General features: G+C 40.7%; 1 protein-coding gene across 2 annotated transcripts in view; it reads left to right on the top strand.

Annotated features, from left to right (window-relative positions):
• The first annotated feature begins 1,554 nt into the window (after positions 1–1,554).
• Positions 1,555–11,882, top strand: part of STYX (serine/threonine/tyrosine interacting protein) — a 42,936-nt gene continuing 32,608 nt past the window's right edge. The window contains exon 1 of one of the 2 annotated variants that reach the window (XM_044231403.1): positions 1,555–1,936. In XM_044231403.1, coding sequence (XP_044087338.1) covers positions 1,880–1,936 — 57 coding nt within the window. In that variant the 5' untranslated portion in view covers positions 1,555–1,879. The remainder of the gene's footprint in view (positions 1,937–11,882) is intronic. The other variant, XM_044231402.1, reaches the window with a different exon arrangement.

Genomic DNA, 11,882 nt, shown 5'->3' with positions numbered 1-11,882 from the left:
ATTATTTCCCAAGTTCACCCATTGACTCTAGGTATCTATGGATACCAAGCTAAGAGTGTCTGATGTAGGGGATGTTGATGTCAGAAATGTTCAAAGCAAAAGTTCTGTTACCTACACACAATTCTTTCTGTATCATGTGGAATTAAAGCCTTAACAGATTAAAATAGGAAATCATCATTGGGCATCAACTGAGAACTTACTAAAGGTGCTGTTTAAAAAAAAACCAATTTGACGTCAGTTTAATAAACACTAAAGAATGTGTGTTAATATGACATCGATAATTACACATTCTTCAAATTAAAAACTTGACTAGCAGAGTATTGTGTGTCTTATGATAACTTTAAAAGATAGAGAACAGTTTACATAGTGTAGTGAAAATGGAGCACTCAAGCTAACCATCTAATACTCAAATTATTGAACAGTGACCTTCCTACCTTTCAAGTTCGGTGGTTTTTTTTTTTTTTTTTTTTTTAAAGGATCGGTTTGGTGTAAAATTTTGAAAATGTGGATTCTTTTGCTTCTACGTTTGGTTTTACTCATCTGTTTATTTTTTTTTTATTTTTTATTTATTTTTTTTTAAAAGATTTTATTTATTTATTTATTTGACAGAGAGAAATCACAAGTAGTTGGGAGAGGCAGGCAGAGAGAGAGAGAGGGAAGCAGGCCCCCCGCTGAGCAGAGAGCCCGACGCGGGACTCGATCCCAGGACCCCGAGACCACGACCCAACCCGAGCCGAAGGCAGCGGCCCAACCCACCGAGCCACCCAGGCGCCCCTGGTTTTACTCATCTGTTTAAAAAAGGATAACAGTATCTCCCTCAGCCCAGAGAAAGTATCCTGTAAACCGCCCCCCCATTTACAATATAGTATTAACAAACTCAACTCGTTTTTAAAGGATACTGAAAGCCATGTAGTTTATTAATATATATAATTATATATAATACTAACATTTCACCATAAACTTAAAGGGAGAGACCTTCCTTCAGTATGATGTATATTTTACTGAGTGAACTATCAGTTTCTTTTTCTTAGGATTTTCTACTCGCCATTATTTCTTGAGATTTTCTAGTCATGTTCCCAAGTATTCTTAAAAGTCCAGCCTTTCAGTTTACTTAAACGTGATGGGTGTTTCATTTTCTACATAGTGTAACAGTTTTAAGATGACCTCTTCATTTATTACTCTTCTGGTTATCACCTCACCACAGAATGCGTAGGATTCTGAGGGCAGAAACTACAGTTTTCCTTTTGGATGCCAGTTTCTGGTGGCTAGATGTTTTGCCCGTTCGTGTACTACAGAAGGGATTTACGTCCTTCTGGAAAGGGCAGAGCTGGTCTGATTTGTCCCACTGCCTTTCCCAGGACCTTCAGTCGTTCCCTCCCTTCTACCGAAGCCCCACCTCCTCCACACTGGGTGAGCTTCGGCCGAGACTCTTCCGAGGCCCCGCCCCCCCGCGTCTGCGCTCTGGCGGAGGGGCGGGGCAGTGGCGTGCTGACACCTGGCGGCCGCGGGGGGCGGGCCGAAGGCAAGCGTGGGCTGGGATTGGCTGGGGCAGTGCGGGGAGGGGAGACGGTTGTAGGGCTCTTGCTTGTGCCCGAGCCTGTGCGGCCTGAGGGGCGCGGAGACTCAGGGGGAGGGAGACGGCAGCAGCATGGCGGCCGGGTATGAGCCGCCCAACCCTCCTCTTCCCCGCTGTCGCCGCCGTCGCCGCCGGAATCGCTGGGACCCTTTAGTCTGCGTGTGTTAGTTTTAAGCCCGCTGCCCGCCCGTCAGTCCTCCGGTCCACCCGCCCTTCTTCCTTTTTCTGCCACTGGCAGCCCGAGGGTCGGGCGGGCCGGATAACTCCCACTCCCACCCCACCCACAAGCCCCGGGCCGGGACCATGGAGGACGTGAAGCTGGAGTTCCCCTCGCTCCCGCAGTGTAAAGAAGACGCTGAGGTGAGTTTGTCCGGTGACTGCCACGCACAGGCCTCCCCGTGTGGCTCCTCGGCCGCGGGGCGACCCCAGGCCCCAACCCTCGAAGTCTCCGGTTCCCCCGGAGCCCTGTTGCTTCCTGAGACAGTCCTGGGACCTCGGGGAGGAGCCTCCCGCCCAGGGGCGGTGTGCTTTGACCCTCACTCACTGCGTACCTTTTCCTCTCCTGAGACCCTGGCGGAGGGGCAGCTGGGTCTGGTCTACTTAATTAAATGGGAAGGGCAAAAGCGGTCTTTTCTCCCCAAGACTCGGCGTCCAGGACTTACTTTGAGGGAGGTTCCCCTTTTTATTGCCAAGGCAATACGAGGGTAATGTTTTAAATCTCAGTTTGAAGGATTTTTTGGTGTCATCGATTCACTTGTGGTACACATGTCCCCATATGTGAAATGGATCTGGGGCCTGAACTTTCGAAGTGTGCCTTCAAAAAGTTTAACGAAGTAGTTGTTTTGTTTGTCTGAGGCGAAGCCTTGACCTGCAGAATAAAATGTCATAAAGCTAGCACATTTGAATCTAAAAACTTAAGCCACGAAACTTTCCGTTTGGAGGGCAGTTGATACTGAGAATGAATTTCTTTGAACCTGTTCCCTTCATATCTAATTCGGGATTCTTTGTACTCCACCTTATTTTTTCCTTGCCTAAAGTTTGTATTGAGTCGTCCCCCCCCACACTGCTACTTTAAAATAAAATGGTGTTACACTCTACTAAATTAGAGTTTTCTGAAGACTAAATTTGTAACAAGACAAGGATACTCAGTTATGCTCTAGTAGGATCAAGAAAGAGTAAAATATTCTAGTTCTAAATATCTTAATAATTGGAAAATAAGGCTTTATTTTTAAGAAACCATTCGTTTATACCAAATATTCTTTTGAATATCTTTTGGGGGTCTTATTTTTTTATTTGGAGGGATCCTTTGCTTGTATCTTTCACAATTTGTTATGTTAAGATTGGACTCTTAAATAGGAAAAAGAATTGAATTTAGATTATTTTAAAAATAAATTTACACTTTTTTCTTTGTTTAATACGGAATAATGTGAATGAGGAATATGCTTTTTGTCCTTAAAATGATTCAATGATTTCAGTCTGGAAGCAACCTTAAAAAGTAGTGTAGAGCATTCTCTCTTTAGAGGTGAAGAAATTGTAGCTTACTGAGAAGAAGTGATTTGCCAAGATAACAGTAGTGTAAGACATAGTTGAGGGCCTTGGTCTCTTGATTCTAGTTCAAAATGTTTATAGACTTGGATTTAAGTTTTATTGTGTATATGTCTTATTCCTTTAAAATTATTATAAAATAATTTTATAAATATTTTATAAAATATTTTATATAGCTTTCCTCTGCAAGGACAGAAGTAATGCTTAAAGCCTAGAGATAATGAAACAAATATTTACTGAAAGCAACTTCATTCCTTTTTTCATAGCATTGGGTGTTAGTTTTCTTTTGGTTCCAAGTGACAAAAACCAACTCAGAATAGCTTAAGCAAAAGAGGAAGAAGTAATTAAATCCAGAAAGGTAGTGGTGCAGTTGGTCTCGGAGACTTGACTAGACTGTATCACAATGCATCAGAACTGCCTCTGCCTCTTGTCAATGCTTGTCTCTATTTTCTCTCAGGGTTTCTGCTTTTACTCTGGTTTCTCCACAGATACGGAGATTGACTGTCAGCTCCTTCAAGGTCACACCCTTACAGAGCTTACACATTGAGGAATAATATCTCTTTGAGCTTCAATATTTAAAATCTGGAGGATTGGCTTAACCTAGGTCATGTGCCATCCTTTGGATCAATCCTTATAGCCATAAAGGGGGGAATACAATGAGGAGCCCAGTCTAGGTCATATACTTACTTCTGTGGCCAGGGGTGTGAAATTCATCATTGGTAGCCCTCCCAACAAAACCATAGAGCATTTCCACAGGGGATGGAGGGTACTTTCTAGGCAGACAGAACTATAAAAAACCATTAAATAGGTCATATAGTTACTCATGATAAGCTAATAAAACAGAACCTTAATTTTCTAATATCCCATGAGATAGGTAAAGTGTCAAATGGTCTTGTGTAGTTATGGTGACTAGCTGGTAATAGTGTTCCATCTAGGAAGCATTTCATGGAAACCTAAATTACAGTCCAAATCTTGTTTTAGCAAAAATAGAATTCAAGTAGAGAAATTTTAATGCATGCTCTTAATGATTGATATGATCAGTCTGTGACAGCTTGATGAACCTGTCACCTCTATAAGAGTATTACTTCTACATTTCTCGAAATACTAGTCGGGACATTCTTTTAGGATAGTCCCAGCAAAAATTTAGCTGTGTTCAGATCAGTTTGCAAAAAAATTGTCACTCCTTTGTTGAAAACTTTGCTGTGATTTCCCACTGTTTTAAGGATGAAGTTCAAACCCTTAACATTATCTGCAGGGTAGTGTGTGGTCTGGCTTCTGCGTGCCTTTCTGACCTTATTATGAGCTACTACTCTTCCTCTTCTCTGTTTTCCCTAACCACGTTCATCTTCTCTCAGTTCCTGAAATGTTTTGGTTCCCTCCACTCTCCCACCTCCAGCCAGAACCTTTGTGTTTGCCATTTTCCCCCATGTGGCTGCCAGCACTACGCTTGCCTTCCCCTAATTAACTATTTGCTCTTGGGTTAGATCTAACTTTAGGTATCATTTCTTGAGAAAGGAGTTCCCTGATTTTGCTAACTCCTCCTGTTCCCTCTCCCACTCTCACTCCACAGAATAGTTTAATCCTCCAGGTTTATAGGTCTCTATAGCACTTGGTACTTTATACCTAACTTGTAATAGACATCATACTGATGGTTTTGGTCAACGTCTCTTTTCCATGGTAGACTGAAATTTTCATAAGTGAGTTTATTCACCAATGTGATCCTGTCTTATTCTCACTGTTTCTTGCACTTGACACACTGTCTGGTATATACCCTAAGCTTAACAAATATTTGTTGAATTAATGGAAGAATCTTGATTAGTTTTATTAGTGGAGTCTAGTGACAAGATTACAGTACTTGATTTTTAGAAGTGAAGAGCAGCTTACACTGTCAATTTTTGAATAAATTAGTTGCATAGTTAGGGCTACTGATTTTATAATTCAGAAATTAATGTTTTTAGATAGTGAAATATAATTTATTTCAGTTGCAATTTGGCAACTTAAATGTCACTTTATTTTCTCTTTTGATTCCCATAAGACAGAATAAAAAATGGGAATTGCTTAATATTTTTGATTGAGGATCCCTTATATTTAGAATGGTGCTTTTTAAACCTGACTGTAGAGTAGAATCACCTAGGGGACTTCTTAAAAAATAACCATTCCTGGACCCTATCAGCACCTATTCTGATTTAACTGGTCTGTGATGGAGTCAGATAATTCTAGTGGCAGCCAGATTTATGAGTAACTGACTTAAAAGATCTTACTTGAATGCCCTTCTGTCTCTTGTTTTTAGTGAAAAACTCCTTTGTGTTTTGGTTGAAGCAAAATAGGGATGAGAATTAAAGGAAAGGGCTTACTTTGAAGAGGGCTAAATTTTTTTGGAGAAGAGAACCCCCAGTACTAATTTTTCTGTTTTGTGAAATGTCCCAGCTCTAGTATAGTATTCTGATCATTTTTTTTTCCTCTGAACTGCTCCTCCCATCAACTAAAATCTATCTTGGTGTTTCTTTTTCTTTTTTTTTAAAGATTTTATTTATTTATTTGACAGAGCGAGATCACAAGCAGGCAGAGAGGCAGGCAGAGAGAGAGGAGGAAGCAGGCTCCCTGCTGAGCAGAGAGCCCGATGTGGGCCCGATCCCAGGACCCTGAGATCATGACCCGAGCCCCGAGCCGAAGGCAGCGGCTCAACCCACTGAGCCACCCAGGCACCCTATCTTGGTGTTTCTAAAGGTTGTTATGTTTCATCCAGCCTGATCCATCTGAAAATAAGAATTAAGTTTTTATTTTATCTAATGGTTACAGCCTGTATTCTTTACTGTATTTATGTACTTATTTACTGATCTTTGAACATTTTTCTGTCCCCTAAGTGCAATTTGATAGCTCATGTAATTACATTTGTCTCAGAAGGAGGAGAGAACATGAAAGATGTTTTAATATGCCATACCTTTTAGCACATATTGATGATTGAATGATACTCACTTATGAATTAATTTTCATCAGAAGCAGAGTGTGTTTCACAATTAGGGTTATGTTGGTTAGGTTGCTTGCTTTGGTTTGAAAAATATAGTTGGGACTGTTTGGCTAGTCATCCGGAGTTTGGGAAACAGATTCTTCTAATTAAGTACAGTAGTAATTCTCAATAGATCATTGGGAATCTGCCCCATTACCACTACCATCTCTAAAGTGACAGATATTTGCAGAAGTGTGGGCAGGCTGAGATTAAGTTTGTGATACAAGCAAGACGTGGTTGTTAGAGACGGAGTTCAGACAGATGGACATCTGGTAGAGCAAGACAGGGAGCATGAATGACTTAACATCTTGATCTGCTATGCTAAAGGCATTACCAGAACTGATAGACAAGATAGGATTAAGATTTGTAGGGTAGGTATCAGGGCTAGGTAAACAAAGAGGGTAGAATCTTGAGATCAAAATTTAATTCTAGCGCTAGGAATAGTTTAATGAAATCTTCTGTGAGAGAAAGCCTTTTAGATTTCAGAGGATCCATGCCTATTACAGCAAGTCTGATGCTCACAAAAGTAGGCTATGTGCTTTTTTGTCCGGTGAATAGGAGTAGTTTTCCGTTCTCTCTTGCAATACAACTTGCTTTTTACTCCTATATTCCTTATAGAAATATAGCATACATGTTCTACTGTATACAGTCTTTTGGGAGCTCAAAATTTCTTTGAAGCCTCTTACTTCACTTAAAATTTCAAGTAAGCTTTGCATTCTATCCATGTGGTCATGTTTGTTTTAAAATGAATAAAGATAAAAATTAGTGACCAGCCAGTGAAAACACTTTTTCTTTCTTCTTTCTTTTTTTCTTTTTTTAAAAGATTTTATTTATTTATGTGACAGAGAGAGCAGGAACACGAGATGGGGGGTTTGAGGGGCAGCCTTACTACTGTGCAGGGAGCCTGACGTGGGGCTCGATCCCAGGGCCCTGGGATCATGACCTGAGCCGAAGGCAGAGGCTTTAACCCACTGAACCACCCAGGCGCCCCAAAAGTCACATTTCTTTAATTGCTTTTCTTCTTTCTTGCAACTCTGGTAAGTTTCTTCAGGAAGATAAGACTGTCTATTAGACTAATCAGGAATCTTTAAAAAAGGGGTGGGGAGCACTGTATATATCCATAATGTACATCTGTCATGCATGTGCTTATTCTGTAGCAGACACTATGCTCAATGTTAGGGGTACCATGATGAAAATGACAGAATTTTTGGCTTAAGTTCTTTAAAACTTTTTAGTTTTAACATATTGGTGAAAATGTTATAACCGTGAAAAACGGTTATAACATATTGGTAAATTAAATGCACATTCATTCATTTTGTACAAATTGATTACAGGGGCGCCTGGGTGGCTCAATGGGTTAAAGCCTCTGCCTTCAGCTCAGGTCATGATTCCAGGGTCCTGGGATCGAGCCCCACATCAGGCTCTCTGCTCAGCAGGGAGCCTGCTTTCTCTCTCTCTCTCTGCCTCTCTGCCTACTTGGGATCTCTCTCTCTGTCAAATAAATAATCTTTTTAAAAATTTTGATTACATTTTCCCCTCTATTGGCTTGGAAACTATATACTTTATTTCTGTTAATCCCTATAGGCTAATCATCATTTTATGCAGTCAGTATTTGTTTAATTTTATTTATTTATTTTTTGGTTTTGGGGGTTTTTTTGATGAGCAGCAGAGCAAGGTTTATTGAGTGATAGCCAAAGTGATAGTATAAAGCTCCCAAGGAAGGAGCAGACGGAAGGGGTTGCCCCAGTCAATATTTGTTTAGTTCAACTCTGTCTGCTACATAGTTCCTTCTTACATTGAGAGGCTATATAGTGTCAGTGTTTCTGGAGTCAGCTGTTTAGACTCAAAGTTAAGTTACTTAGGCTCTCTGTACCTAAAGTAGAAATGCAAAATAGAGAAAACAGTACCTTTTCTTTGAGGGGAAGCAGAGAAAGAGGGACAGAATTAAGCAGGCTCCAAATAGGCAATGAATATTACAATTTCTGTAATGGCAGTTTAGTTTTATCTCTTCTTGAACTTCATATAAATGGGACATGTAAAATGGACTCTTTTGTTTATGACTTGTGTGTGTGTGTGTGTGTGTGTGAGAATGGGGGAGGGGCAGAGGGAGAAAATCTACAAGCCGACTTCCTGCTGAGTATGTAACCCAGGGCATTGGCTCAGGGTGCAATCTTATTATTGGTGAGACCACAACTTGAGCTGAAACCAAGAGTCAGATGCTTAACATCTTGGCTGAACCACCCAGGCGCTCCTGTTTATGGCTTTTTTCAAGGAACAGAATATCTATGAAATCACCTATATTGTGCTTAGGAGTAGTAGTAGATTCTTTCTTGTTACTGAACACTATTTCATTGTGTGATAATTGTCATGATCTCAGGATCCTGAGATGGAGCCCCTTGTAGGGTTACTTGTGCAGCAGGAAGTGTGTGTGCTTGGGGATTCTCTCCCTCTCTCCCGCTACTTTTCCCCCTGCTTATGTGCTTGCATGCTGTTTCTCCCTTAAATAAACTTTTTTTTAAAGATTTTATTTATTTGAGGGGGTGAGAGAGAAAGGGAGAGAGTGAGAGCACAAGAACAGGGGGAGGGAGAAGCAGACTCCCTGCTGGGATCATGACAGGAGTGGAAGGTCCTGCTTAACCGAGCTACCCAGGTGGCCCTTAATAATTTTTCTTTTTTTAAGATTTTATTTATTTGACAGACAGAGATCACAACTAGGCAGAGAGGCAGGCAGAGAGAGAGGAGGATGGAGGCTCCATGCTGAACAGAGAGCGTGGGGCTCTATCCCAGGACCCTGGGATCATGACCTGAGCCGAAGGCAGAGGCTTGAACCCACTGAACCACCCAGGCGCCCCAATAATTTTTTTTAATTAAAAAAAATCTTTTGTGCCCTTTTAAAGATATCTTTGCTTTTTCCAAGATATCTTTTTAAGGATATCTTTGGTATTCTGTGTTTTCTTCTAGAAGTTTTGTCATTTTTGCATTTGTGTTTATACATACACACTCCCCCCCCATTTATTCATCAAGTATGTATTGAATACCTATTATGTGACAGGCACCTGTCATCAAGTGTTGGAAATAGATGAAACAGTGAAGACAGACAAGATGTCTATGTGTGCGGAGGGTTTGGGATGGGAGTGGTGAGAGAAGTCAGGATCAGAATTCATTTTATTTACTAGACAAATGTTTTCTAGATAAATATCTACTTGTTCCAGCACCGGTTGTTGAAAGACTTTTTTCCCCCTCAATTGAATTGCCTTGTTATCTTTCGGGAAATTAATTGGCTGCATATGTGAAGGTCTTTTGGACTCTTCTTTTCCACTCCTGTGTTTGCTTTTAGTCTGAAAAAGAAATTCTGCTTTGTGTTTGGTATACTGCTATTTACCTGTGTATTTCTTTACCCTTATCTTGCTTGGGATTTAGTGGATTGCTTATTTCCGAAGTGTGTCTTTAGCCAGTTTTGGAAAATTTTCAGTAATATATCTATTTTCTCTATCCTCCTTCTGGAACTTAGATTTTATGGATGTTGGACTTTTAAATTCTATCTTATATATATATTAGGTGATCATATTTTCCAACTCTGAATTTAGGTCATTTCTTCAGTTCTGTTTTCCAGTTCACAAATTGTCTTTATTTTTTTAAGATTTTATTTATTTATTTGACAGAGATCACAAGCAGGCAGAAGGGCTGGGGGGCGGTGGTGAGATGGGAAGCGGACTCCCTGCTGAGCTGTGAGCCTGCCGCTGCATGGCTCCATCCCAGGACCCTGAGAGGCCCAACCCACTGAGTGGCTCAGCTACCCCACAAATTCTCTCTTTAACTACAACCTTTCTTCTATTTAGCCTGTACCAATTTTTAATTTCATTTGTGTTTTTTCATTTCTTCATATACCCTTTGGTTCTCTTTAAAAAATAAATTTCTTAATCCTTGCTCATACTTTTGATGATCTCATACCTTTGATACTCTAAATGTATTGTATTTTTCATTGTCCTAATATCTGCAGCCTTTGTGAATGTGATTCAGTTGTATCTTTTTTATGGTGGTTCATTTCCTCTTTTTTTTTTTTTTTTTTCCAAATTTTGAGCTCGTTTAAACTTATCTCTGTGAATTATTTCTGGTCTAGGTTTAGGGCATGCTTCTCCAGAAAGAAAATGCATTTGCTTCTCCCAAGAACCAATGGACACTATCTACCTAGGACCACCTGACATTGAATTTTCACTTGGTCTCACAAAAATAATTGAATTTTAATGCCAAAGTTGAGCAAAGGCCAGATTGTGGTTAGGAAGATCCCAACCCACTGTTACCACCACATTTTGCTCAGACTCAAAGCTAAGAAAGGCAAGAGTACTCATTTCTATGGGGATGAGGTAAATTCTCCTCCCTCCCTAATCTTCCCAGTTTATCATTCAATGAGAACGTTGCCTTTTGGGAACTCAGCTTTTTGGTGTTGATCTTACTTCCCTCTTTGATCAGGTCCTGTGCTTTGTCTTATGTCTTACATATACAGTATCATTTTAAATAAGGCCATCGTAAAGATGTGGAACAGCTAGAACTCCCTTACATGGCTGATGGGAATGTAAATTGGTTTTGGAAAACTTCTGGCAGTGTCCAATAAAGCCAAATATAGGCATACTCTGTGACTTAGGAATTCCATTGATATTTTAAAAATTAATATGTAATGTTTTATAGGGGCACCTGGATGGCTCAATCGGCTGAGCCTCTGTCTTCAGCTCTGGTCATGATCTCAGGATCAAGACCCATATCTGGCTGCTTCTCCTTCTCTCTGATTCTCCTCCCCTCTTATGCGTTCTCTCTCTCTCTGTCTCAAATTTTAAAAAACCCAGCAACATATAATGTATTATTTGTTTCAGGGGTGCAGGTCTGTGATTCATCAGTCTTATATAATACCCAGTGCTCATTACAACACATACCCTCCCCAGTGTCCGTGACCCTGTTACCCCTTCTCACCCCCCCTTACTTTTTTTTAAGATTTTTTTTTTTAAAGATTTTATTTATTTATCTGACAGAGAGATCACAAGCAGGCAGAGAGGCAGGCAGAGAGAGAGAGGAGGAAGCAGGCTCCCTGCTGAGCAGAGAGCCGGATGCGGGACTCGATCCCAGGACCCCGAGACCATGACCTGAGCTGAAGGCAGCGGCCTAACCCACTGAGCCACCCAGGCGCCCAAGATTTTATTTTTTTGAGTAATCTCTACACCCATACAACTAAACTCACATTTGGTTGTGAGTCCAAACTCACAACCCCAAGATCAAGAGTCACATGCTCTTCCAACTGAGCCAGCCATGTGACAGACAACATGGATGAATGTCACAGACATTAGGTTGAGTGAAAGAAGCTGAACAAAATAGTACTGTTGTGATTCCATTTATACTAAGTTCAAGAACAGCCAAACTAATCTATAGTGACAGCAGTCAGTGGTCACCTCTGAAGAGAGGATATTGACTGAGAAGAGGGAATTTTCTGAGATGATGAAAAAAATTTTTTTTAAGATTTTATTTTTATTTATTTGACAGAGACATAGTGGGAGAGGGAACACAATCTGGGGGAGTGGGAGAGTGAGAAGCAGGCTCCCCACTGAGAAAGGAGCCTGATGCGGGGCTCGATCCCAGGACCCGGAGATCATGACCTGAGCCGAAGGCAAACGCTTAACAACTGAGTCACCCAGGCACCCCTGAGATGACGAAAATCTTGATCTGGGTCGTGATTACATGGTTGTATTGCCTCTGAAAGTTTATTGA

Source organism: Neovison vison, chromosome 13 (assembly GCF_020171115.1).
Source record: "Neovison vison isolate M4711 chromosome 13, ASM_NN_V1, whole genome shotgun sequence".
NCBI lineage: Eukaryota > Metazoa > Chordata > Mammalia > Carnivora > Mustelidae > Neogale > Neogale vison.
The sequence above is the reverse complement of the archived record's forward strand: the minus strand, read 5'-3'. Positions and strand labels throughout refer to the sequence as shown.